General features: G+C 38.7%; 1 protein-coding gene across 1 annotated transcript in view; it reads right to left on the bottom strand.

The window, feature by feature from the left end:
* The window catches only part of ADGB (androglobin), a 174,620-nt gene that overhangs the window by 127,837 nt on the left and 19,460 nt on the right, over positions 1-27,323 (bottom strand). Inside the window, exons 2-5 of the mRNA XM_058534238.1 lie at positions 19,512-19,674; positions 13,424-13,516; positions 9,850-9,921; positions 7,556-7,765 (exon numbers count right to left, since the gene is read on the bottom strand). Coding sequence (XP_058390221.1) covers positions 7,556-7,765; positions 9,850-9,921; positions 13,424-13,516; positions 19,512-19,674 — 538 coding nt within the window. The remainder of the gene's footprint in view (positions 1-7,555; positions 7,766-9,849; positions 9,922-13,423; positions 13,517-19,511; positions 19,675-27,323) is intronic.

Here is a 27,323-nt window from a genome sequence, read left to right as displayed (position 1 = left end):
CTCAGTGTTATGTTATGCATATTAGACCACAATAACAGAATAGTAACAGGAGTCCCCTTCCTACACTGTGATCTTCAAAAAAATTTTTAAAGGGGCTGGATTCCTATGAAGGGGAAGTTTTAAGCAGCCATCAGAACTTAAGTTAGACCAGTTCAACAAATATCACCTGTTTCCAGGTGGTTAATGATAACATATTTCAATTAAGAACGCTTTGATTACTAAACACCATTGAACTGTACACTTTAAATGGGTAAACTGTATGGTATGTGAATTTTATGTCAATAAAGCTGCTACAAAATAAATACACAGGGACAAATGTTCAGTATTACATATATAAAACATCATTTGACTTATAGGATTATAGAGATTATAATTATTATAATTATAGAATTATAATTACTAGAGTTATAACAATTTTCTTGGCATTTTTTTGATTCATTGATATTAATTCATTGGTTGGTTGCCTCCTTAAAGTTATGAAAAAATAAAACAGTATATGGATATATAAGTATAAATAATTTATTTGAGACCTTATTATAGAACATTGAATTGTTTTTGCATTTATTATTTTTTATTACTGCACATAAATGATGTATATTGGATGTTTTTTACTGAGTTTACTGTGTTAGCACCACATAATTTTAAAATACCATCAAAATGTTTGTCTGTGTAGGTAGAATCATAGAGAACTTTCATTTTCTACTTTGAACATTTTAATAGTGTTTGAATTTGTTTTACTAAAAGCATAGATGATGCTAATAATGATGAAATAAGAATAAAAACATTTCCATTTTGGAAAAAAAATCAATGAATGATAGAAAAATAATTTGTCATGGTATATATCTTGAAAACACTGTTCTTCAAGTTCAAAGAACAAAAATGTCACTGGGTGGGAGAGAGTTTGTTTCAAATGCCGATGTGGGCTCTGCCCAGAGACCTCCACTCAGGGGGTCTGGGTTGGGGCACAGGAAGCACCATAGGTGGTGTTGATGCTGGTGGTTTCTGCACCCCACAGTTTAAGAAACTCTGAATTCTACAATAATATTGGGCTTAGGGGCTGGCCTGGTGGCGTAGTGGTTAAGTTCACGCACTCTGCTTCAGCGGCCAGGGGTTCGCAGGTTCGGATCCCAGGAGTGGACCAACACACTGCTTATCAAGCCATGTGGTGGCATCCCATATAAAGTAGAGGAAGATGGGCATGGATGTTAGCCCAGGGCCAGTCTTCCTCAGCAAAAAGAGAAGGATTGGCAATGGATGTTAGCTCAGAGCCAGTCTTCCTCACGAAAAAGAGAAAAAAGTCAAGGGTCAATCATAAACAAAAGCTAATACATTTTTTATATCAGTTGATTGACGGCGACTGGGGCAAATTATCGGTCCCAACGTGTGTGTGTTCTCTCTTTATTCAGAGACAAATACAGCATTGGGACACTCAGAGAAAGGCTGCCAAGAACAATCCATACTTCAAGCGGAGAGATAGTAATATCTGAATTGCTTCTTTCAAAGGAGCCAGAGGGATACTGAAATTGGCAAGTACCCAGGAGCGGCATTATCACTGCCAGGTAAAAGAAGAGGGAAAATTTCTCTATTTTATGACACTGTTCCTTATGCTATGCACTAATTTTTTTTGCCTGGCTGATGTCAAAGAACCTTGACACTATTTACTTAGAATCCAAACCAGAAATGGTGGGAAGACTTTTATGGGGAAAATGATATGCTGGTGTGAAAAGGTGAACTTTAAACGTCATGCAGAGAGGCTCTGAGAGGTTGGTTTACTTCAAAGCAGGGATTCAGGTGAAGGCTTCAAGGGACAACAGGATAGGGGGAGAAGGAAATATGTACAGCCGGGCCTCTCTATCCACAGTTTCTGCATCTGCAGATTCAACCAACCACAGACGGAAAGGCCGACGGTGGTTACCTCCAAGCTAACCATGTATAGATTGTTTTCTTGTCATTATTCCCTAAATAATACAGTACATAACAACTACTGACATAGCAATTATATTGCATTAGGTATTATGAGCAATCTAGAGATGATTTTAACGTGTAGGGGAGAATGTGCATAGGTTACATGCAAATACTACGCCATTTTATAGGAGAGGCTTGAGCATCCCGGACGTTGGTATCTGTGGGGATCCTGAAACCAATCCCCTTCGAATACTGAGGGAGGATTGTAATAAGGCAGAAAAGGAAAACCAGGGTCCAATAAGAAAAAAGTAAGAAAGCATCAAGAAATTGAAGAAGGAGGCCGGCCTGGCGGCGTGGTGGTTAAGTTTGTACGCTCTGATTCAGCAGCTCTGGTTTCGCAGGTTCGGATCCCGGGCGCGGACCTACACACTGCTCATCAAGCCATGCTGTGGCGGCGTCCCCCATGCAAAATGTGGAAGATTCGCACAGATATTAGCTCAGGGTCAATCTTCCTGACCAAAAAAAAAAAAAGAAAAAGAAAAATTGAAGAAGAAAAACAGTGGGGAGGAGACTGAAGGTGTACAAGACATGACAAAGGAAGGAAAATAAATGTAGGGCAGAAGATGTGTCTCCAGTATATCATACTGAGTCAAGTATTACAAGGTAACAAAGCATATTTTGATGAACATGGTTTGCAGTGAAAAGCAAAGGATAGTCATTTAAATACCGAGCTACAATTGGAAGAGAAAAAAATAAATTAAATTGTGTATGTTTGGAAAGGGACAAGAAAGGAAGAAAAATAACAATATAATTCGTCTTGTCAGAAAGAATTTACTTAATCCTTTACTAGACCTAATACGCACACAGGTGTTGACTTGGCCCTATCACTCGGGAACTAGGTAGAAATTTCCACCCCCAGCCCAGAGAGCACAGATTTCTACTGACACAAAAACCAGGCAGCCACCTCTCTATCACATGGATACCAAGCCTCTGAGACAGCCAAGTGCTTGTTTTCTGCCCTTTAAAAATTACATCCATCTATTTATTTATTATCACTGTTGTCATTGCTCTTCTGTACCCTTTTGAGGACTACTATTCCAATTTTGAAGAATGGACCAAAGCAGAGGAGGACTAGCAGGGGAACACAGTAATCTGGCTTGTGTATTTACCTTATGAAAAGAACGGCAGATTGGACCAGTATACGAATATAAGAAATACATATTTAAGCAAAAGCCCTGGAACAAGAAAGCATCTAGAGGGTAACAGCCTCTTATATATTTTCACATACACTCACGAATACACTAAGTGGATGGGGCTCTGGATGCTCCATTCTCAGTGCTATGGACAAAAATGAAGCATGGGCCGGCGATGGGGGCACCAGGGTTTAAGGTAGGCTGGAGAGGAAAGGCCTCAGAATGTGTGTCTGTAACACTAACACCAGAAGATACTCAGGCGTTGGCTATTGTGTTCTAAAACAAAGAGTTTATTATCCAAGTATTCCATATGTAACCACATTATCATTCATCTAGCAATCATGTAGAAAGGAAAACAGAAAAATTGTAATATTCAAAGTTTCCCAAAATATACTAGATATATATTCTAAGTGAATAAAATTCTAGAATGCATACTCCATCTGACTGAAAGATGAATCAAAATAAAATACTGAAGACAGCGAAGCCCGGGCCAGCCTGGTGGCGCAAGCAGTTAAGGGTGCGTACTCCGCTGCGGTGGCCCAGGCTTCGCCAATTCGGATCCCGGGCGCACACCGACGCATCGCTTGTCAAGCCATGCTGTGGCGGCCTCCCATATAAAGTGGAGGAAGATGGGCCGGGATGTTAGCCCAGGGCCAGTCTTCCTCAGCAAAAAGAGGAGGATTGGCAGATGTTAGCACAGGGCTGATCTCCTCAAACACACACAAAAAAAGATAGCAAAGCTGTAGTAGGAAAAAACCAATGATGAAGACTGAACCCTTTTATACACAGAATAAAGGATAAATAATTACAAATATGTGTTCAGAGATAAACACCAGTAAAAATGTTTATTCGAAAAACATATATGCCAAGAAAACACTGAAACAAAAGAGTATTAGGTGGATTTTGTCCTAAAAAAATCAAAACAAACTATAAGTTCATAATAATTAAAGCAATATGGTATTTGAATAGGATAAGAAAAATAGTGGAAGAAAATAGAGTCCAGCACCAAATACAAGATCATATTGGAATTTAATGTACCATAAAAGTGGTTTTTAAAATCAGAGGGTAAAAGGTAGCACATTCAATATATAATGCTGGGGCAACTGGCTGAGATTTTGGAAGAAAAAATAAACCACATCTTTATTTCTCACAGTAGATCAAACAAATTAAAGACCCAAACAGTAAAATTTTTTTTAAGTCTAAAAAATACTAGATAAAATTAAGGGAGAATATTTTTTATATTCTCGAGATAGTGATATCCTACTTTAAATGACAAAAATGTCCTGGATTCTGTAAAGCAAAACAATGACATAATCGACTACATAAAAATCACAAGTCTCAGTTGGCTGGAAGATGCAAAGTTAAAAGATGAATTTCAAAATCACTTCCTCTACACCCACATGTATTATTATCTACAACATATAAAAGAATACTTACAATTCCATAGCAAAACTTGAAGTAACCTGCTTTATAAGTAGGCAGTTCAAGAAGTATATAATGGATGTACAGATTTGATGGGATACTAGAGGAGTGAGAATCAAAACAAGGCAGAAACTAAATAAGTCTGGGCAAAAGAAGCAGAGCAAGGCCATTTTGCAGAAGCAGTCAGAGCATTGCCAGCCAGCACTGTAGATCCCCTCCATCCTCACATCGTCGCTCAAGAATCACTGTTGGGGGGTCGGCCCCATGGCTTAGCGGTTAAGTGCACGCGCTCCGCTACTGGTGGCCCGGGTTCAGATCCCCGGGCGCGCACTGACACACCGCTTGTCCGGCCATGCTGAGGCCGCGTCCCACATACAGCAACTAGAAGGATGTGCAACTATGACATACAATTATCTACTGGGGCTTTGGGGAGAAAAAGGGGAAAAAAAAGGAGGAGGATTGGCAATAGATGTTAGCTCAGGGCCGATCTTCTTCAGCAAAAAGAGGAGGATTATCAGGGATGTTAGCTCAGGGCTGATCTTCCTCTCACACACACACACAAAAGAACCACTGTTGGGCAAGTGAGCACCTAGTGAACTGATCATATGCTTTTCCCTCAGCTCTACCAAGGGGCAAGAAGAGGAATGATTCATCTCTTTGGCTTCCATAGTAGGAGGTAGCAGTGGGAAAGAGAGAAGGAATCAAAGAATAAAGGAAAGAAGGAAGGAAACTATTAGTGTTAAGAATCTACTGTTTGTCAGGACCTTTGCTAGGTTCTTTTACATAATTACCACATTTTATCTTCACCTATATTCGTTCCATGACATGTTACATGTCTGTTATCTTGAGGGATGTGGTCCTTTCCTTTTGTGTGCAAGGGACTCTAAAGGGCCCATGTGGTTCAACAACAGATCTGGAAATGCTGAGGGCCAGCAAAGTTTCCTCTCAGTCTCAGTGAGCAAGACTATGGCCATGTACTTCAGCAATGAGTGCCAATAAATTGCCTACCAAAATAATTCACATGGAACCAGTTGTCTCTCTGTGCTGAACAGTCTAGCAGCATCCCCAACAAGCCATTCCTCAGGTGAAATCAATGCGCAACCAGAAGAAGCCATTGGACATGAGGTTCAGTCTCTCTCACTGCCACACTCCTAGCCCTCTTCCCTCAAGAGTGGCATTATCTAAAGAGACAAGTTCAATGGTTGGATCAGACCGAGATTTCCAAATTGGACTAAAGATATAGATTTTTTTTAAATTTCTGAATCCAAGTGAGTTTGGGCTTGTGAGGAATTAGGACAGTTAAAGAGAAATAAATCACATTTTCTTTGCAAAATGGACTGTAGTGTTAATAGATGTTGACCCCTCTCCAGAAGGAAATTTGAAAAGAAGGAAAGATGACAGGAAGCAGGAAGAGAGAAGAGAGAAACTAACAGGGTTGGTTTAATCTTCTGCTGATGCCGTTTTGAAATTCCTAAGAATTTTGAACTCCCTCCCTCCTCAAGTTTAGGGAAATGTGCAGAAGTTGGGGCCAAATACCCAGGCATCTGACCCCCTCACTCTTCCCCTGATTACCTTCTTTCTATAAGCCCTCAACTCTATCGACTGTGTATCCACCTTCTTACTGCCATATCCTCTCTCTCAGTCCTCTCTGCACACTTTCAATTTCTCAAGTCTAGTCTGCCAAATCTGCCCTCTGATTGGTAAATGCAGATAAGGGAATTTAGGAATTTATTTTCTTTCCTAACAACGTTTTGACTTTCAAGTTCTCCTGTCTTGCTGTATCAAAAAAACAAAATATTGAATATCAGAGGCTAAGATTATCTTTTTTACCTTTACCTTCCTTCTGTAATGATCCTATTAATTCCTAACCATTGGCCTTTCAGCATTTCCCATCCCAGGAAGATAGATGGCTTGGGCTCATTAAAGAAAAGTCATGTTCTTAGAAATATTGAATGGAATGATTAATTTTTCCTACTTTCCCCAGCCCCTCAAATGTTCAAGAATATTCTTTCTCAGTGACCAGGATCAGCTTCATGAGTATGTGACCTGTGCAGTCACCTGGGACCTCACACTCAGAAGGACCCCATGCTTGGTTTAAAGTGCTGCTATCACTCTCTTGAAATTTGTAATAATTTTTGAACAAGAGGCTCTGCAAATCATGTAGCTGGTCCTTCCTGTGACTTTGGACCTTTAGAAAGAGTATTCCACTACTAAAAACCCAAAGGTGGGGCCAGCCCTATGGCCTAGTGGTTAAGTTCACATACTCCACTTTGGTAGCCTGGGTCCACGGTTTCAGATCCTGGGCACGGACCTACACCACTCATCAGCCATGCTGTGGCAGCAACCCACATACAAAATATAGGAAGATGGGCACAGATGTTAGTTCAGGGCTAATCTTTCTCAGCAAAAAAAATAAAAACCCAAAGGTGTTTAGTATAATCTAGCATTGCTAAATGTGGCGTGAGTCTTCTTTGTCATATTAACTAAGGGATTTTTAAATCTCTATTTGTACTTCCTACTACCCCATTTTCTTCCTTTCAGACAGAGGTAAAAACTTTGTATGTCAGAGTAAGATTTGTTAATACGAAAACAAATCTCAAGCTTAGGACAAAAAACGTATGGGATCAGGCCCCTCAGTAGCAGCAAGTGCCAGGAGAGAAGGACCAGACCACACTCAAGCTCTCCTTCCTGCCCATGACCTGATGTCACATCACAGAGGATAGAAGTAGGAAGACAGCCCTGTGCATCCACCTGCTACCCAGCCCACCTGCCTGAGAGGGCAGAGGCAGCAGACGGCTGCCCCTCCGTGCTCCAAAGAGAATCAGTTTAAAAAGCACATGGGACTGGGATCGCAGGAGAAACAAATGTGTTTCTTATTAATTCCAAACTACATAGGCAGGATATTTCCCCAGTAGCTTCATGACTGATAGCCTGTGTAAACTGAGTCATCTTCTATTAGCCTAGTTCACAGCAGGTCAGACTTGAAACATGAAAGACACATGAGTTTTAATGCGCATGTGCATGAACGAACTTACCATCCAGTAAAGTTTCACGACATACTTTCCATAGCTATTGAACAGAGGCATGTGACCCTTCACAGCCTTGCACAGAGAGTATATGTGTTCCCAGGGCTTCCAGACGAGAAGAGGAGGGTCCCCTGCAGTCCCTTTAAAATAATTGCTCAAAAGAGCCCCGTTGAAGATCTTCCACACAGCATAGATTTCACTGATAATCCATCTCATCAGCTAGAGACAAAAACCATTGGTGTTAAAATTAGTTATTCTTCAGTTGTTGGCACTGTAGTTTAGGGGAAAACCAGTCAAAAATCTATTTCCAATAGTAATATTAAATTCTACAGGTAATGTATTCTACAGTTTGATTTCTGACCTACAGAATAAAATCATAGGTCTTGGTTTTGTTTTCAGAAAATACAGTCACAATACAAGTTAAAAAGTGTAATATTAAACACACTCTTAACCTAGAGCTGCCTTCCAAAGCCAACTGTCAATGATTTGACATTGACTTCCATTTGACTTTGACCTTCATTTCAGCTCTGTGTGTGTGTGTGTGTGTGTGTGTCTGTGTGCAAGAGAGAGAGACAGACAGAGAGACTGAGTGCTTCTGAGAGAAATGATGATTTTATTTTGGAATTAACTTTTTATAAATAACTACTCTTCTAGAAATGCTGAGAAGTTTGAGAAGGAAATGATCCTTTTTATGTCAATAGGACAATTAGACAACGAATGAGTCATGAAAGAATTAAAATTACACTTAAATATACTCTAAGTCTCATATTGTATGTGTGGATCTGTGGGTGCAGAAGTGCTCCGAGGAAAACTCCCACTTGCAGTGTTTTGTTTTGTTTTTTTGAGGAAGATTAGCCCCGAGCTAACATCTGCCCACCCTCCTCTCTTTTGCTGAGGAACATTGGCACTGAGCTAACATCTGTGCCCATCTTCCTCTATTTTATATGGGACACCGCCACAGCATGGCTTGATAAGCGGTGCATAGGTCCATGCCCAGGATCCGAACCTGCAAACCCCGGGCCTCCAAAGCAGAGCGCACGCAAACTTAACCTCTATGCCACCAGGCCAGCCCAAAACTTGCAGTGTTTTTAACCGGCTCAGCTGAGCCTCAGAGCAGAAATAGAGACTAGGACTTGAATCTTCCTTCAGATCCCTGGACAAGTCACTTCAGCCCTCTAAATTGCAGTTTTTCAGCTGTTAAATGTAGATTATACTATCTATTTTTCAGCATTTTTGTGAGGAATAGAAACGATGTATAAGAAATCTCTGGGTCACAGTGGGTGTTAAGTAAAGCCATTATTACCCTCAATACTACTGGATTTTCTGAAACATTCATCTCATGTTTTACTGCTTGGCTTGTAAGGAGATTAAATACTTGAGACTGACTTCATAAGATTTACATTTTCCTTAATTTGCATTATCTAGGAAATTTCTTAAAGTTTGGTTAAGTTGAAAAAGGCAAATCAGATATCATCCTATATATCTGAAAACTTTACTACAGAATGTTTTCTACTTTTCTTCCCTTGAAAAATGGACAGCGAAACTATTATGTATGTTTAGTCTTCATAAAATAAGTATATTTTAGACTAAAATTTATCATATGAAACAATCTGGAGATAATTTTATGCTAATCAGTACAACCTGGTGGAAGAAATAAATATGCTGATTTTAATATTGGTCAAGATGGTAAAGACAAGAAAGACAAAGTATTTGAATCGATAATTGACTATGCGCCACTCCTCTGACTGGCGCTTAGGAGAAAATAATCAAAAGGTCCCTGTTTCTGATGTAACTACCTTAAAGGAGTGGAACAGGTCTGCTTTTGATGGATAAAACCCAGGGTGGAGACCTGGGGAGGTGTGTCCCCCTGGGGAGTAGGATTGCTGTGCTGAAAATCTGGCTTGTTTCAATGAGGTATTGAAATCAAACTGTCCCCCATGATTTTCCCCACATTAGCACATCAAACAATATCACAACACAGGGCAAATCTTGGACATGGGGTGAGAGGGGCAGCGACTTTATGTCAATTGCTAGGCACATGAGTCTGGGGGAGAAATGCCCAGATTGTGAGAAACCAGTTCCCCGGGGTGGAGAATAGGGGCACCAGCAGTGTGAATCCTAACCTTTTCCCGCCGTTTGCACGCTAAACCCAATTAAAGGGGCTTCTCTTGTCTGGCGGATAAAATGCTCGGTTATACCAAAATTGAGGGAGGGCCCGGGAGAACTGAACCTGATTGGGAATTGTGTAAGCAGGGCCAGAAGGCCCGCCAGAACGAGGCTTTCACTCATACTGCCTTACACACCTCACTGCAGAGCAAATGTTCATTGGCTGAGAACAAGTCAAACAGGATTTCATTTTTCACGACTACTGGAACCTGAAATAAAATTAAGAAAACAAAAATAAATATTACTCCTTAGGAAAAATAAAGAAAATGTTGCTTAATGTAATCAAGTTTCATGTGCTGTAAATAGGCCAAACCTGATTTCATTTCTCACAACCAGAGAAATTAGAAGAAATAAAAAGTAGGCACATTATTTCATAAGATAACCCTGTTAGAAAAGTAGGCGACATTAACTTAACAATGTAATGCCTATAAAATACCGTATTTTAATATACAAATAAAATGTTTTAAAATATATGTAGATAAACTTAGTATGCATACATATACAAACTGAGAGTTTAAAAAGTGATTTGAAATTTAAATTAACCACTCAAGTTAAACCTGAAGCTTAGTTAACATCTGGTAGCTGGAAAACTATCTTCATCCTGCATGAAAAATACAAGCTGTGACAGCTTTTAAAGTTTTGCCCAACTTTAAGTCCTGTTATTTTTTTAAAAATTAATTTGATGGTCATTATTTCATTGCAATATAATTGAAGTTGCTTTTATATATTTAGACCAGCAAGGACTAAACATAATAGGGGAAAACACAACTTGTAACAGTTTTAAAAAATAAGTTACAATTCATATCAAGCTTATATATTTAACATATCAAATTAACATAAAAATGGTTTTGATTAGTGAAATAGACTTTTTATGGAAACTAATGCCATCAATTATCCTCAATCATCTATACAATTAGCATCTTGAAAGTCAATAAAATATTGTTTTATGTCTGAGAAAAATCTACCTAAAACTACCTTGAAAGCTTGAATTGACTCTTATGTTCATAATTTATAAACATAGTAAGTTTTATATATACATATTCTGGTTTGACATTACTATGCAACACTTCTAAAATGCCCATACCTTTCAGCAAGCACCACTGTGCATTAAAACTGATTAATTATAGATTAATTATAATTGATTAAAACTGATCAATTAATTATAATTGATTAATTATAGATTAAATAAGTATTGGACACCTTATTTTAAAGTTTGAAGGGTTTTACCTAATAGTCACATACTGACAAATGAAAAGGAGGAACTGACAGCTTGTAAAAGACAGCAAATATTAAGGCGGAGGTCTCTACAACAGTATTTTAGCATTTCCATTCCCTATGCCTATACCTGGGGCAAGATAAATCTTCAGACATTTTACATCTGTTCAATATAATTAACACTCAAGGCCCTGGGCCAGCAATATCTGGTGATCAGAAATAAATAGATCTGATCCCTCACTCTGTGATCAGGGCTTGTTAATTCCTTGGTTGGAATGGCCCATATTGATTCTGACATCTTAAATCCAGGCTTTTAAGTTTTTTAATAACTTAGCTTCTCTCTGATTTAAGTCATGCCCTTTGACTTCATCTTTTGCTTAGAGTGTTCTGGGGTATGTTTCTAGGCTGGACTGTGCTTTTTAATCATGGGTTGCAATTATTTAGTGATTCATAAAATCATTTTAATGGAGCAGGACTATATATATGGAATATAATAGAATAGAGTAAATCTCACACAGAAAGGTCATTATTGTTTTGTAAAACTTTTATCTAAACTTTATATGTGTCCATAATTAAAGAGTCTCAATGTAAAATGTATTTATCACTGTGGACCTGGACATTAAAACTTGAAAAACGCTATTCTAAGACTTTCCTACTTAGCTAGACTTTTGACTTCTGGCAGTTCTGGTCCATACTACAGCGCGATGGATCAAGAGAAGGAGTCAGTGCAGAGGGAGAGTAGAGGTAGATGGATGGCAGCATTATAATAAATGTAGGTGGAAGTATCATCAACAACAATGAATGAATTTATTTTTAGTACAAATGTATCCGTCAGAACTAAGGTATTCTAAAAATAAAAAGAGAAATGGTTTATAAAACTTTTTACTTATTCAAATTTACAACACTCCCACTTCATGGAATTCATGTCCTTTATTTGCATGGAATGCAAACTTTGCATTTATACTGAGCAGTGCCTGAATATTATTAATAATACATTAATATTTGTTGTTAGTGCCCTTGAGCCAATTCCAAATCCTAGCGCCACTGTGTGCAGCAGAGTGGAACCCCGCCCGGTCTTTTTGCACCATCCTCTCACCTTCCAGCGCTACGTCAGACAATGCTCCATTGCTATTCATAGGATTTTCATGGCCAATTTTTTTGAAAGTGAGTTGCCAGGTCCTTCTTCCTAGTCTGTCTTAATCTAGAAGCTTCACTGAAACTTGTCCACCATGGGTGACTCTAAAGGTCTTTGAAATACCAGTGATATAGCTTTCAGCATCACAGCAACATGTAGCCGCCACAGTATGACAACCAACAGACGGGTGGTGTGGTTCCCTGATGGGAAACCAACCCAAGCCATGGTGGTGACAGCACGGAATCTTAATCACTAGACCATCAGGGCTGGCTACATTAATATTAAGTGCTTTATATTAACATCACAGAATTTATATTCTTCATGTCAATGTTACCCAACATTATAAGTAATTTAATGTTCATGTATATTTCATTTCTTTTATTTAAAATGTCTTACAAGTAGGCATTCAATAAATACTGTGATGGATAGAGATGTATCTTCTCATTTTCTCATTTTGGTAAATATTTTTGAATTTAGAATTATCTGACTTTCTCAAATAGTAACAGTAATTGGAAAATATGGTGGATAAATTGTGTTTGATAGCCATGCATATAAAGGCTAAAACTTTTAGGAATAAAAGCACTTTGTGCAGAAACAGAGATGCAGTGGATTCTATAATGCATGGAAGAACCAGCTCCATTACAACCATTTGATTAGCACTAAGTAACTAATTTAGCCTACTGGTTTTCTGAGTTAAATGAAAATAGCAGGAGAGTCAAGAAGGGAAAAAAGACATTCGTGATAATTAAATCCTTCAAAACACCAAATATATTCAAACTAACATAACTATTAGGAAGATAGACCAGTGGGTCTAAAGTTTTAGTGTACATAAGTGCTATTTAAAATGAAGGTTTCTCGGGCAATGTCCCAGTCAATATGACTCAAGTGGCTGTGCATGGGGTCCAGAAATGAAGGTGGCTCTTGGAAAATGCTTCAAGAACCCCTAGAATAGAGAGATCCAAGTGCAAATCTCTTGGGCTGGAAATTAATGCCAATAAACCCTAGAGTAAACAGACCTTCACGCCACATAAGTTCCAGCTAAGAAGCAGAAAGGGGAAAGTGTCAGAAATTAAGGAATAACTTCTCACAACATTTTAGGCTATAATTCGACATCATGGAAAGAAGAAGAAGAAGAAAACTGGAGCCTTTAAACAAAATTTCAATATTCTCTTGGAAACCAGCAGAAGAAATATTCAAATATACTGAGAAACATTTATTTCTAAGTTAAATGCCAAAAAGTAAATACATTTCCTCACTGAATACCACAGGAAAAAAATTACCTTATATCGTTTTAAAAACGAAAATTTTCATAACTAGGATATTATATCCCATAGTATTTTAACAGTAAAACTATTTCTTACCCGATTAATTAAAAAATCCTGTGGACGTTTCCAGGAATAAATTTTCAGTGATGGTGGTAATTCAATCTTTCCTTCAGGGTCTTCAAAAAAATGCTATATAAAAAAATATATTGAGTTTTTTCTCCATATGGTTTTATTAAAATAAAAACAGCTGAATCCTAATAAAAATTAATAAGTGCATAGAGCTGATCAACAAATAAGCCTCTATAGAGCAATTTGCATGTTTGTTCTCAGAACTAATTCATGGAGTACTTGAAGAATACTGAAGTTAACAATACTGTATTTAATTAATGAGACCTTGATTGTTGAGTAGCATTTTTTTTTTTTTTTTAAAGATTTTATTTATTTTATTATTCCCCCCAAAGCCCCAGTAGATAGTTGTATGTCATAGCTGCACATCCTTCTAGTTTCTGTATGTGGGACCCAGCCTCAGGATGGACGGAGAAGCGGTGCCTCGATGCGCACCCGGGATCCGAACCCGGGCAACCAGCATCGCAGCGCGCGCACTTAACCACCAAGCCACGGGGCCGGCCCTGTTGAGTAGCATTTTGATCGCAGAGCAAGTCGTCCAAACAAGCAAGAGCTGCTTTGGAATGTGAATTAGGTACGGTGGAAAAACAATTTTGGATGGGCCACATATGGCCATATTTTCCACTGAAAATATTGTTTTTTGTTACCTGAATAGAGAAGATTGAAAAATATTTACTTAATTTTCAGTTGTTAGAAGCATAAACAGGATTATACGTAAATGAAATTTGTACCTTTGATCTAACTTTCTTTTATTAATTGTTTTTTTTTTTTAATTTTTATTTTTCCCCCAAAGCCCCAGTAGATAGTCGTAGGTCATAGCTGCACATCCTTCTAGTTGCTGTATGTGGGACGCGGCCTCAGCATGGCTGGAAAAGCAGTGCATTGGTGCGCGCCCAGGATCCGAACCCGGGACGCCAGTAGCGGAGCGTGCGCACTTAACCGCTAAGCCACGGGGCCGGCCCTATTAATTGTTTTAATTAAACTTATTTCGAGATAATTATAGACTCACGCCATTGTATAATATAATATGTAGAGTTCCTGTGTTCTCTTTATCCAGTTTCTCCAATGGTAACATCTTGCAAAACTATAGTACAACATCACAATCCGGATTTTGACATTGACATAGCCAAGATACAGAACAGTTCCATCAGCTCGAGGATCCTTCCTATGCTCTTTAGCACACTCACCCTCCAACTTCCCACTCTGTACTTAATCCTTACCATCTGGCAATCACTCATCTCGTCTCTGTTTCTATCACTTTGTCATTTCAATAATGTCATATGAATGGAATAATATAGTATGTAACCTTTTGGATTGACTTTTTTTCCTCTCTGCCCAGTTCCCTGGAGATTCAATTCATTCAAGTTGCTGCAGGTATCAATAGTTTGTTCTTGTTTATTGCTGAGTAACATTTTATGATATGGAATTTGTTTGCTTACCATTTGCCTATTGAAGGAAACCTGGGCTGTTTCCAGTTTGGGGCTATTACTAATAAAGCTGTCATGAACATTTGCGTATAGATTACAGGTTTTTGTGTAAACATAAGTTTCCATTTCTCTGGGATAAATGCCCAAGAATGCAATTAATTCATTAATCTTTGAGCCACTAGTCTGAGTCAATTAGTGAGCTCTGAAGAAAGAATGATATCCAAATGTCTACTCTCAAATGCTAGCAATCCAGTAAGTTAGAGAGACTTCAGGAGGCTACTATGTAAAAGTTCTCACAGCTCATAAGCTATGGCGGTATGTGTGTGTATGCGTGGGGCGGGGGGTGGATTCTTACAAGACATAATATGAAAAGTTCTGGGAGGACACAAAATGCTCAAGGAATATAAATTACATGTATGGAAAAAAAAAAGAGTAGCTAAATTTCACCTGATGTAATGTGGACAGGGGCAAATAAATACTGTTTTGTGATTTTCATGGTAATCGTATTTTTATCCTAATGCTGGTATGGCCTGAGAAATAGGTTATATTTGAGGGCAGTCTCAGCTTTAAAAATAGTAAGTGTCAGGGGCTGGCCCCATGGCCTAGTGGTTAAGTTCAGCGTGCTCCGTTCCAGTGGCGTGGGTTAAGTTCCTGGGTGCGGACATACACCACTCGTTGGCAGCCATGCTGTCGCGGTGACCCACATACAAAACAGAGGAAGATTGGCACAGATGTTAGCTCAGGGTGAATCTTCCTCAAGCAAAAAGAGGGAGATTGGCAACAGATGTTAGCTCAGGGTGAAGCTTCCTAAGCAAAAAAAAAAAAAAAAAAAAAAATCAGTAAATGTCTGTGTGTATCTGGAGCGTATGGTTTTTTGTCACATTTAAGATACTGGAATAATTTGAATGAAGACAAAGGCAACCCCAACATCTAGTCAAAATGATCAAAGAATGGTTCTTGAAAGATAGACTGAGTTCTCCAGGAGCTGTACTAGACTTCTGGGGTTCCCTCACATTGTTTTTTCCTTGCAAATATTAAATTACTTATTTTGAAGTCCTCTATCCGACAGTACCAAAATCAGTCACCTGCAGATCTGTTTCTATTATCTGATTTTTCCCCTTGGCTTTCAGTTGCTTGGTTCTGTTTCTCTTCACGTCTTGTAAATTTTGAATGTATGATATACACTGGATATAAAAATTTATACACGTTCTAAATAATGATGTCCTCCTCCAGAGAGGAGGATTTTAATCCCTTCTGGCAGGCAGAGCACAAGATGAACTTGACCCACTCAACACTGGGTCTCAGGACGTAACAGGGCTGGTGGAATTTTGGTTTACCCTTACGCAATACAGAATGCTATAGCCACGCTGGGGCACTAACTGAAAGGCTGGAGTGTTTATCAGGGTCCCTTCACCTTTGTGTATCCTGAATTTTAATCTCTCGCCATAGCATCATGAAATCTTTTCTCAGTTATTTAGCCTCCAAGCTGCTGCACTTTACTCATTTGCTCGGCAGCAGAAGCTTCACACACACAGCTTTAAGAGTTGGGAGTCTCGAAATAAAATTCTACGCAAAATTTTCAGATCACTTCTCTGTATTTTGGTTCAAGTTCTGGCTCCTTTGGCAGCCCCAAACAATATCCTCTCTCCTTCAGCCCAGAGAAACTGACGCAAGCCCCAGGCCGCTACTTTCTGCTTGGCCTCTAATTTCCGTGTCTTGAATTAATAAATGTCCTCGAGAAAAAATAAACAAACAAGGTGAATGTGGGGTTCCTTCTGGTGTAATTCCCTTTTCTCCAGGATTTGAGCCCCATACATTAAGTTAACGGTAATCTTTCCATGTCGTTGTGCTTTAGGTATATTTCTTATATCCACCTTACGGTACTTCATCATCAACTCTTCAGCATCATATCGTTTCATTGCCATCACTTAGCTGAAGAAGTGAGACCTGACTCTGGACTTTCAAGGAAGGGTTAGCTCATCTGAGGCTGATTTCCTGATCACTAGCCTCACATTTAGAGAAGTGGCCTTCTGTGAAATTCCAAGGAAACCTGGCAGAGTTGGATGCTTAAAGCAACTAATCCTGGTAAAATATGGAAGCTGCAAATCATGGCTAAGAGCTACTGCGCCTCCACATCACGGAAATGTAATCACAAGACTTGGCGTGTCCACCACTCACTCCGGTGGAGGGGCTGTGGTTTCGTGAGCCATGAATGCTGAGGTTGTGGAACAGAACCTGGGGTGGGGAGCAAGGTTCTATCCCAGATAGTGTCACTTTGCACTGTCGTAATAACCAGGGTTCACGCTGGTGCTCTCACACAGTGTGAAAGCTGTGGTAGCAGAATAGGGTGTTGGCTAAAGTTCTGAAGTGTCACACTCCATTGGAACAGCCCCTATTCACATCAAGGGTGGGGCTGGTGCTTCCTTAATCACGCCATTTTTTACAGCTCCTTAGTCCAAGGGCGGCAGTATTTATTTTGGGGTCTGATGTTCAGACAGCAATATTCCTATATGTTGCCCCCGAATGAAATGGGCATCAGGTGACCACTATGTTTGTTTCAATGGTTTTCCTTCTGTAAATATTCTTCCAACAGACTTGCCCGTGTTTTCATAACACTGTTAGAGGAGATCATCAAGACAACACCACTGGTTGACCTTTGAACTGGACACAGGCAATCAGAGGCTCCTCACTCTTCCCCTGTCCTTGGAGTGTACGTTCTGCCCACTGTTCCTGCACTAGGAGCCACTTCAAGGATGCAACCTTGAGAGAATAATGTGTTATTGAGACCATCTGGACTGTGTGCATGACTGAACCGCGTTAAGGCCTTTGCATAAACTCTTAAGATGCTGGTGGGCAGGTGCAGAGATCTCGTCTTGTGGCCGCCCAAGACAAGCTTCATAAGTAAGTTCCCTTGCTTGTGAAACGTGCCACCCACCAATCTGGAGTGGTCTGCCTCTTTCTTCAGTCTGGCCTTGCCCTCCATCTATGGGGGCCAGGTTTGAATTTCACCCAGGGAACTCCCAAGGTTGCAGACCAACAAACACTGATAATTCCCAGGATTTGATACCTAACCTTCCAGAGATCTGCAAGGTGTTTTCATATTAGCCTTTAGCTAATAAAGGCATTCTTGCACTCTAGGGTCCCTAAAATGTTATGTTTTATATCCTATTTCCTATTTCAAATTTTTCAGGCACGTCGGCACTTCTCCCTGTTGTTCCTTTACATTTTAGCATAACTCATCTCTAGATCTTTTCCAGAGCTCAACTGCTCAATGGAGGATTTGTATAATCTGCCTTCCTAACGTAAATTCACACACAATCCCCAGAAATTTTGAATTTCTGTTAAAAATACATACAGTATGAACATTTTCATTTGAAGCCAGAGAGTTCAGAAGCCCTTGGTATCAAAAAGTTCCATAATAACTCTAGGCACGGTACAAAGAATGGATTCCCTCACACACTGCTCATTTGAAATTGTTCAAATACTGACAGCCAGCAATTAGTTAAATTTATTGAATATCTTTTGTAAACTAATTACTGATATGAATCATGCAGTTTGTGATTCTGTATTTTGTGAACAAAATACGAATTTAATAAGTAGCGTTTCAGAGTGCTCTCTGCAAATACAGGCACCAGAGTTCAACCTAGCCATTCTGGCAATTTTGTTTGTGTTTTGAAAATTGTATTGTGTTCTATAAATATTTTTGTTTAATGAATTGCAGCACCAAATAAATAGGTCATATTTTAAATGCAACCCAGACCTATATCCTCAACAAAGAAGCCTTTAGAAATAGAGTAAACATTTTTAAATAGGCAAAAGAACCTAAAATAATGTAACTGGAAAATGCTAGAGCTCCAATCTCAGGGACACATCATATTTAAATGGCCACAGGTACATGAAGAGTAACTGAGATCTTTACCCAAATATCTTGGGAGGGATATTAAGAGGGATTCAATATTTATCTCACAGTGACATCTCTTACAGGCTCGCTGGGGCCTTTTATTTTCTAAACCACTGTCTCTAAATGCCTGGTTCCCAGCTTTGCCCAAAATCACTAGCTAACCTGCTCTGTCAATTTTCCCTTTATTTAACTATGACTCTTTGGTCATCTCTCTCCTCCCATTTACTCAAATGGTATTCACCAAAGCTCAGGACCAAGGCTTGAAAAGAGAAGGTAGGATGGGGGAGGCTAGAAGGACAAAATTTCTGTTTTGGGTGGAGATTGTGGAGAAGGATGAGTACATTCACATGTAACAAATCTCATTCCATTAAAAAATTAAGAACCGGGGGCTGGCCCCGTGGCTTAGTGGTTAAGTGTGCGTGCTCTGCTACTGGCGACCCAGGTTCGGATCCCGGGTGTGTACTGACTCACCACTTGCCCTGCCATGCTGAGGCGGTGTCCCACATACAGCAACTAGAAGGATGTGCCACTATGACATACAACTGTCTACTGGGGCTTTGGGGAGAAAAGGGGAAAAGGAGGAGGAGGATTGGCAATAGATGTTAGCTCAGGGCCGGTCTTCCTCAGCAAAAAGAGGAGGATTGGCATGGATGTTAGCTCAGGGCTGATCTTCCTCACAAAAAAAAAATAAGAACCGAAATGAAATCCAGTCACATTCAAGTCTACTTACAAATATAGGGCTTTTCCCCATTTTGTCCTTTTCTTTTCCACCTTTGCCTGCGTCCCACTTTTCTGCGTTTACGTCAGCTTCATTCCATTCTGGCCAGATTGAGAATTTCCCCTTCTTCTGTTCAACAGAATCATTTTGTCCCCTGCTGCCCAAAAAATACTGACTAGAGACAGAAGGGGGAGTGGGTTAGCTTTAATTCAAATCTCTGAGGTAAAACATTGGATTAATTGCATGACATAAATTTAATTACCTTGTCAGCAGTCATGTTAAACACATTTTTCAATAAAGTCATACCTGTGGCCAGATGGCTTCCACATGCTAGGGTTCTAAAGACTGAAGAACCCAAAAGACACTATTCCATAAACAAATTTTGAGCATTAGCTCATACTTACTAATGCAGGACATTCATCATCAATACATAAGATGCCATAAGGGGGAATATTTATATACAATTCACACTTAAAATCATTTACATGTATAATAGTAAAAGCTTTCTGAAGATCAATACAAATATAATTTTGATTTTTCCCAGTATAAAAGTACTATGTAATTATTTTAAAAGAAAATTTAAAAATACAAATCAGATAAATAAGAAAGTCAAACCCACTTCATTCTAGAAGCCACTTTGTTAACAACCATCCAATCTTCTCAGACTAATATACAAGGATATACATATTTTCTTAAAAAATGACATCATTCAGTATAGTCTCTTTTATAGACTGCTTTTTTCCACTTATCAGTATATTTTTAATGGTTTCCAAGTCAAAAAGTATTTATCCAAACACAAATTTAAGGACTGCATAATATTCCATCGTATGAATATATTGCCTTTCATTTAACCAAACTTCAATATTTGGAAATTTGAGGGTTTTGATTTAAAAAATTTTTCACTATTATAAAAAAGACTGTAAATGGCTATCCCTGTTGCAAAATCTTTGAAGATATTATTAATTATTATTAATTATTTCCTTTGGATAGATTTTAACAAGGAGATTTACTTTACCAAAATATATGTGTATTTGAAGTTTGTGATATATTTTGACTAATTTTCTATAGAAAAGTTAGACTTGTTTAATACTCTCATTATTAGTATATTACAGCTTCATATCTCTAGACCTTAATTTTGACTCGTGTTTTTCATTTTTATGAATTTTAAAGTCTAAAATAGGCATCTTGTTTGATTTGTCGAATTTTAACTACCTGTGGGGCTAGAACCGCACTGTAGACCCTGAGATAAGCAGTGAATAAACCACACTAAAATTTCTACCCCCATAGAGTTCAGATTCTAGTGGGTGGCCACACAAAATAACAGCATAAATTAAGTAAAATATACAGTATATTAGAAAGTGAAAATTGCTACAGGGAAATATAAAACAGGAAAGGGGAACCAAGGAGTTAGGGTTTACAATTTTTAATACATTGGTTAAAGAAAGTGCCTATGATAGAGAAATATTTAAGTAAAGAGTGAAAGAAAATAAAGAATCAACCTATGTGGAAATCTGTAGAAAGAATGTTCCAGAAGCAGGAAACAGCAAGTAAAGAGCAGGGAAGAGTATTCCAGATGTGGAGAGCATCCTGGCTCATCTGAAGAGTAATCAGGAGGTCAGGGTAGCTGAAGCTGAGCAAGTGAAAAGGGAGGTAAAGGGAGATGATTTCAGAGAGGCAGCAGGAGATGCAAAGATTGTAAAGGTCATCTAAACAGAGAGAAGGATGTTGGTTTTTAGTCTGAATGAAATGGGAAGTCAAAGGAGGGTTTTGAGCAGGGGTCTAACATGACATGACTAAAATTTTATAACCACTCATTGCTATGTTGAGAAAAGACTAAAGGAGACAAGAGAGACCATTTAGAAAGCTTCGAAATAACAAGAAAGAGCCGATGGTGGTTTGGACCAGGTTGGTAACAACAGAGGAGGCAAGAAATAGTCCCCTTGTATATGTTTAAGGTAGAGCAAGTCGATTGAGTTGTTATTTCCTGATAGACAGGAGACTGGGGGATGGGGCAGAATTGAGGTAGGGAGTAAAGCAGCATTTCACTTTTGAATGCGTTGTGTTTTAGATGTTTATCACACATCCATGGAAATGTTGATTGATCGATGTAGGATTCTGAGGTTTGGGAGAAAGAATTAGGATAAAAGGGAAAAGTTGAGAGTCATCAGTGTTTAGATGATATTTAAAGTCTTAAGACTGGATGAAATCACCAAGAAAATGACTATCCTAAGGAAGAGGCATTCCCAGGGATGCTGTTCAAAACGCCTAACAACTGGTAAGGAATGAGCATTGACCAATCTAAGTAGACACTGGCCACGATGCTGGGTCAGTGTCTTCAAGGCCACCAGCTATGCCAGACATTTATTCACTACTTGAAGTAGTGGGGTCAGGGACGTAAGGTCCTCAGGGTGGGTCAAGGATCCAGGGCAGGAGGCAGAATGTCTTATTGATAAGGTTATTGTTAAGGCTACTCACCAATCAATATAAAAATATTTCAATACTATAATAATCAATACAGCTATATATTTGTCTTGGTACTCCATGTTAAATGTCAAGAGAGAGAGGAGAGAAAAAAAAAGAAAACTAAGAAAAGCAGTCAGTAATTGTGGTAGACAGAATAATGGTCTCTCTAATATATCCACATCCTAGTCCCCAAAACCAGTGGATGTGTTACTTTCCATGGCAAAAGAGAGTTTGTAGATATCTCTAGGTATCTTGAGATGGGGAGATTATCCTGGATTATCTGGCTGGACCCAGTATAATCCCAAGGGTCCTCAAAATTGGAAGGAGTCAGAAGAAGTCAGAGAGAGATGCGACTCCTGAAGAATGGACAGAAAATGCGACATGGCTAGTTTTTAAGACAGAAGAAGGGGGCCACAAGCCAAGGAATGTGGGCAGCTTCTAGAAGCTGGAAAAGGCCAGAAAATGGATTCCCTCCTTGAGCCTCCAAAAGGAAGGCAGCCCTGCTTACACCTTGATGTCAGCTCAGTGAGACTCGTTTTGGATTTCTGCCCTCCAGAATTACAAAATAATAAATGTGTATTCTTTTCAGCCACTAAGTGTGTGATATTTTGTTACAGCAGCAATAAGAAACAGTGAGGTAGGAAGGCAGGGTAGAGGATGATGCCTTGGAAGCTAAGTAATGCAATTTTCTCAAAAATGAGAGAATGAGCGACAGATCCAAATGCTTCTAACAAATCAAACAAGATGAAGTAGAAACAAATAAATGTTGAACTTAGCAACAAGAAGGGTAAGATCCCTCTCAAATTTCACATTCTGGGGGCAGAGGTGGGAGGGACTTTCCTGAACATCCTATCTCATATAGCAACTCTCACCTCTCTGCATCTTTTTATATTGCTTCATTTTTACAGCACTTGACTATTCTCTTACTAGTCCTTTATTTATGGGCTTACTGTGTTTTTCCACAAGTAGGGCTTGTAAGTTTCACAGTGGTGGGAATATCAGGTTTGATATTTGTTTATCCCCGCTATCTCCAGCAATTGGACAATACAGGGAATCTATTTGCCTCTCTGTCATCTATTTCCATGAAATGAAAGAATGAATGTCTTTATTTTATATTTCTATCATTTGTAATTAGAACCGTTTCAAATTTTTACATGTAGGGGGAGATTGACCAGATGCTGAGCAATCTTGTTTTCCATTTCCTACATTTCCCATACTCCTTTGCAGTTTGGCTGGTATTTTGTGATGGAGTTTTGGACAACAGCACATGGGGAGATGTGTTGTATCCCACATTTAGGCTCGTAAAACGTTCCGTGAGATAATTTTTACTCTCTTCCTGCTTGAGGCATGGTTCAGTCCTATGAGGAGATCTTAGAAAATGGCCATAGTACAAGATGGAAGGAGACAAGAACCCCTATTTAGCACACACAAAGCCACCACTAAACTCCTGCTCAGACTCTAGTATGGATGGGAAATATTCTTCGTTGTGTTAAGTCACTGAGATTTGGGGGTTGTCGGATATTTTAGCCAGTATCCATGATTTCCTACTTGCTGCTTCGATATGGTAGCTAGTGTTGATTACCAGCATTGACTAATAGGAAGGGTGTGATTCTTTTCTTAGAATTTGGATTTCTTCTTTTATATTTAATCATTATAAACACACACATGGTAAATTAGTTACAGATTATTTTTCTAGTATCTTAAATCTGTGACACTTGATTCTTTTGCTTGTAGTGACTTCTGCCTATCTTTTGCATATTCTCGTGTTTTGGGACACTGTTACTATGAGCTCATCTTTTCAGGGTTTTCTTTCCCCCCAATCTCCTTCCCCCAAGGCAATCCTGTGTTGAAAGAACGTTCTTTCAGTGTAATATTTACTTTTCTTCTTTCAGAGACCCCAAATGAATAAGCTATCCAGGAACCCATAAATATTTTAAAATCAGATCTCAAACCAAGTAAGTCTCAGTCGAATGGTTTCCATTTCTCAAAGAAGTTTTTTTTTTTTTTTTTTCCAGCCAGACCCCAGGCAGAGAAAAGCCAGCTTTCTTATGATGTCTCTCTGGCCTTGAGCGGATTTTCTCATTCACCTTTTTAAAGAAAATTAAACTCTTGGAAAGCCATGTCTTTACCTAAGGTTGGAGTACTCCCTTTCCTCATTTGGGCTCACGACCTTGTCCCATATATGTTAAAACAAAAGATTCTAATTTCTTAAGACTGATAAACCTTCCCTAGAGAAGCAGCAGATTCAGCTTAGAGCCACGACACTCTGACCTTCAGTTCCCTTCTCATTTCCGTATCTTGAAAATTTTTTTTTTTAATTTTTGTGAGGAAGATCGGCCCTGAGCTAACATCTGCCAATCCTGCTCTTTTTTTGCTGAGGAAGACTGGCCCTGGGCTAACATCTGTGCCCATCTTCCTCCACTTTATATGGGACGCTGCCACAGCATGGCTTGACAAGCGGTGTGTCGGTGCGCGCCCGGGATCTGAACCGGCGAACCCCAGGCTGCGCAGCAGAGTGCACGCACTTAACCGCTTGCGCCACAGGGCCGGCTCCTGGATCTTGAAGATTTTTATTTCTTTATGTAGGCATTTCTGAGTATTATTAGTTTTTTAATATCTTAATCCACCATCTTGCTGAAAAAGAAAGCCTGAGAATATATACATTGTAAAGGACTGTTCCTAAGCATCATGTAAGAAAATATATGAGAGAAGGATGATTAGAATAGTTTTCAGGGGAAAAGGGAATTTTTCATAATATTAATAGAAAAATCAAGGCATAACATAATACATTATAGTATCTCTGTTTTATTGAGCATTGGTACAACCCTACATATAAAAAGAAATTGGTGATTTTGTATCCATCAAAACCACGATACAGTTACCTCATCCAGGAAGCTCAAAATCTTAAAGACTATTTTTGCAAAAGGAAGATGTAATTTCTTTAAAAAAATAAGGGCTCTACTGAGATTATGTTTTGCTTTCATCTTCATTCTGTCAAGTGTAAGTAAATGTTCTGGCTCCCTCCCTTAAGCTGTTAAGCTTTATCACTAATTGGCCTACTTTCCTTATGACATGTCAAGTTTGTTTTCATCTATATTGAAGATCACTTAAAAAGACTCTCATTAGAGGTATCATATACCAGCACAACAGCTCACCTATTATATTACACACACAATATTAACAATGCTCAAATATAGCCCAATGTCAAATATACTGCAGACTTCAAATGATCATTTACAAATGTTCTTTTGAAACTCTCATCAGAGTATGCCTTTGAAGTTCACTGCCAGAATGTGTCTACCGCTCCAGCGTAGTTGGAATCCTTTAAATATTCAAAGCACGTTATTCCTGATCTCATCAATTCTGAGAACAAGATAATCTTTAAACACAAAAGTAACCCAGGAATTTTGAAGATTTAGGAAATAAATGTTGCCAAAATTTAGAAAATTCAAACATGCGAAGAAATCACACCTGCCATGCTGAAAAATCAGGGTTATATACAGAGTTATGTTATTCACATAGCAATATGCCCAAGTACTAATAAATGACTTAATTAATTAAAATTATAAGTTGTATAAAAGATTTCAAAGATACATATATTCTGTAAGTACACAGCTAAAAGCTCCTTTCCTAAACAGTAAGTCTAAATATGCTGTTGAGATAGGGGGAGTATCATTGTCCCTTTAAGGAGAGGCTAGAAAACCATATACAAAACATATTTGTGGAAATTTATTATTTTTAAAAAACTTAATAAAATTCAGTGGGGAATGTTTATAACATAAAATCTGTATATTCCAAACGCCAAATGATATTCCAAAGGAAACTGATGTTTGAAGAGCAGAAAAATTTCAGATAGCCAGGCACAAGTCTGATTTCCAGAGTAGAAATATAAAATATGGAAGTGATCCTGGGGAAAAGATAGGAAGCATAAAGGAAGTAAATCTATAACAGCAGGCCAACTCAGACAGAATAGTTGGACATGAGAATGATATGTCAAGTCAGCAACAGATGCAAAGGTGTTAAGATGATTATTATATATATTATATATGTATATTCATGATTGAAATAAATTGATCATGATTGGAAGCCACTGAAAAATGTGAGTCAGTGGTTGCCAGAGGAAGGGGTTGGGGGTGGGTGAAATGGGTGAAGATGATCAAAAGTTACAAATTTCCACTTATAAAATACATAAGTCATGGGGATGTAATAAATAGCATGATGACTATAGTTAATAACACTGTATGGTATATTTGAAAGTTGCTAAGAGAATAGATCTTAAAAGTTCTTATCATGAGAAAAAAAATTTTTTAACTATGTAGGGTGATGGATGTTAACTAGCCTTGTTGTGGTGATCATTTCGCAATATATACAAATATTGAATCATTATATTGTACATCTGAAGCTAATATAATGTTAGATGTCAATTATATCTCAGTGAAAAATAAGTGTCAATGGACTAATTACAGAAAGAACCTGCATGGTGTCTTGGAGGCTGGAATAGTGTAATCCTCAAGTGGGTACTAGGAATTGGATTTTAGCAGTGGCAGTCCAAACCTAGAAGTCTACAAGTCTATTTTGGAAAAGAAGTTGAATTTTCCCTGTAAACAGCAAGAGGCCAGAAATAGGCTTTGTGAATGAGCAAGTGGCTAGAGTTACTCATGAGCTCCTGGCTTTGAACTAAGGCTGGTATATCCCTCTATAGTTTATGGTGTAACAGACAATGTGCCACTCTCCTGTGGTTCCATGAAGAAATAGACAGGCTGGCCAAAAGAGAAAAGATGAGGTTGGGGGTGCGTTTTCCACCATGGGTGTGGTATCAGGAAAAGCACTTCCCACATGGGAGGAAAGCCTCCAACCTCCCAATGTTAAGACTCGGGTGGGAGCAGGGGTAATATAAAAATATTTTAAAAGTTTATGGCAGATGCACCCACCAATTAGAAAGGACTCTGCTCTTGTATTGGAACGGCGGGCTAGAGGCCCTCTGCTGGTCTATTAACCATTTAGTATCTGAACTGTGGATAGGCCCTGGGGTTTTCAGAGAGGGGCCAGAGTTCAAGGAGAGAGAGACATTCTTCAGGGACCTCAAAAAAGCAGCTAATTGCCAACTGATAAGGAAATATTTCAATATTGTAACAACCATCCTGTCCTTTTCGGTAGCACATCTCAACTGGATTTCAGCAATGGGTAGGGAGGGAATCATCCTGGAAAGCCATCCAAACCACATGGCACAGAACAGTATGCATGAGTTTAAAACATCTACCAAAGATGAACCAAAAAACTAACATTACAGAGCAAAAGAAGAAACTTAAAACTATGAAGGACAGTCAGTAATATATCAAAAGAAAGAAATCACACTCGAGG

The sequence above is a fragment of the Diceros bicornis genome, chromosome 39 (assembly GCF_020826845.1).
Source record: "Diceros bicornis minor isolate mBicDic1 chromosome 39, mDicBic1.mat.cur, whole genome shotgun sequence".
NCBI lineage: Eukaryota > Metazoa > Chordata > Mammalia > Perissodactyla > Rhinocerotidae > Diceros > Diceros bicornis.
Note: the sequence above shows the minus strand (reverse complement) of the source record. Positions and strands in the feature narration are given on the sequence as shown.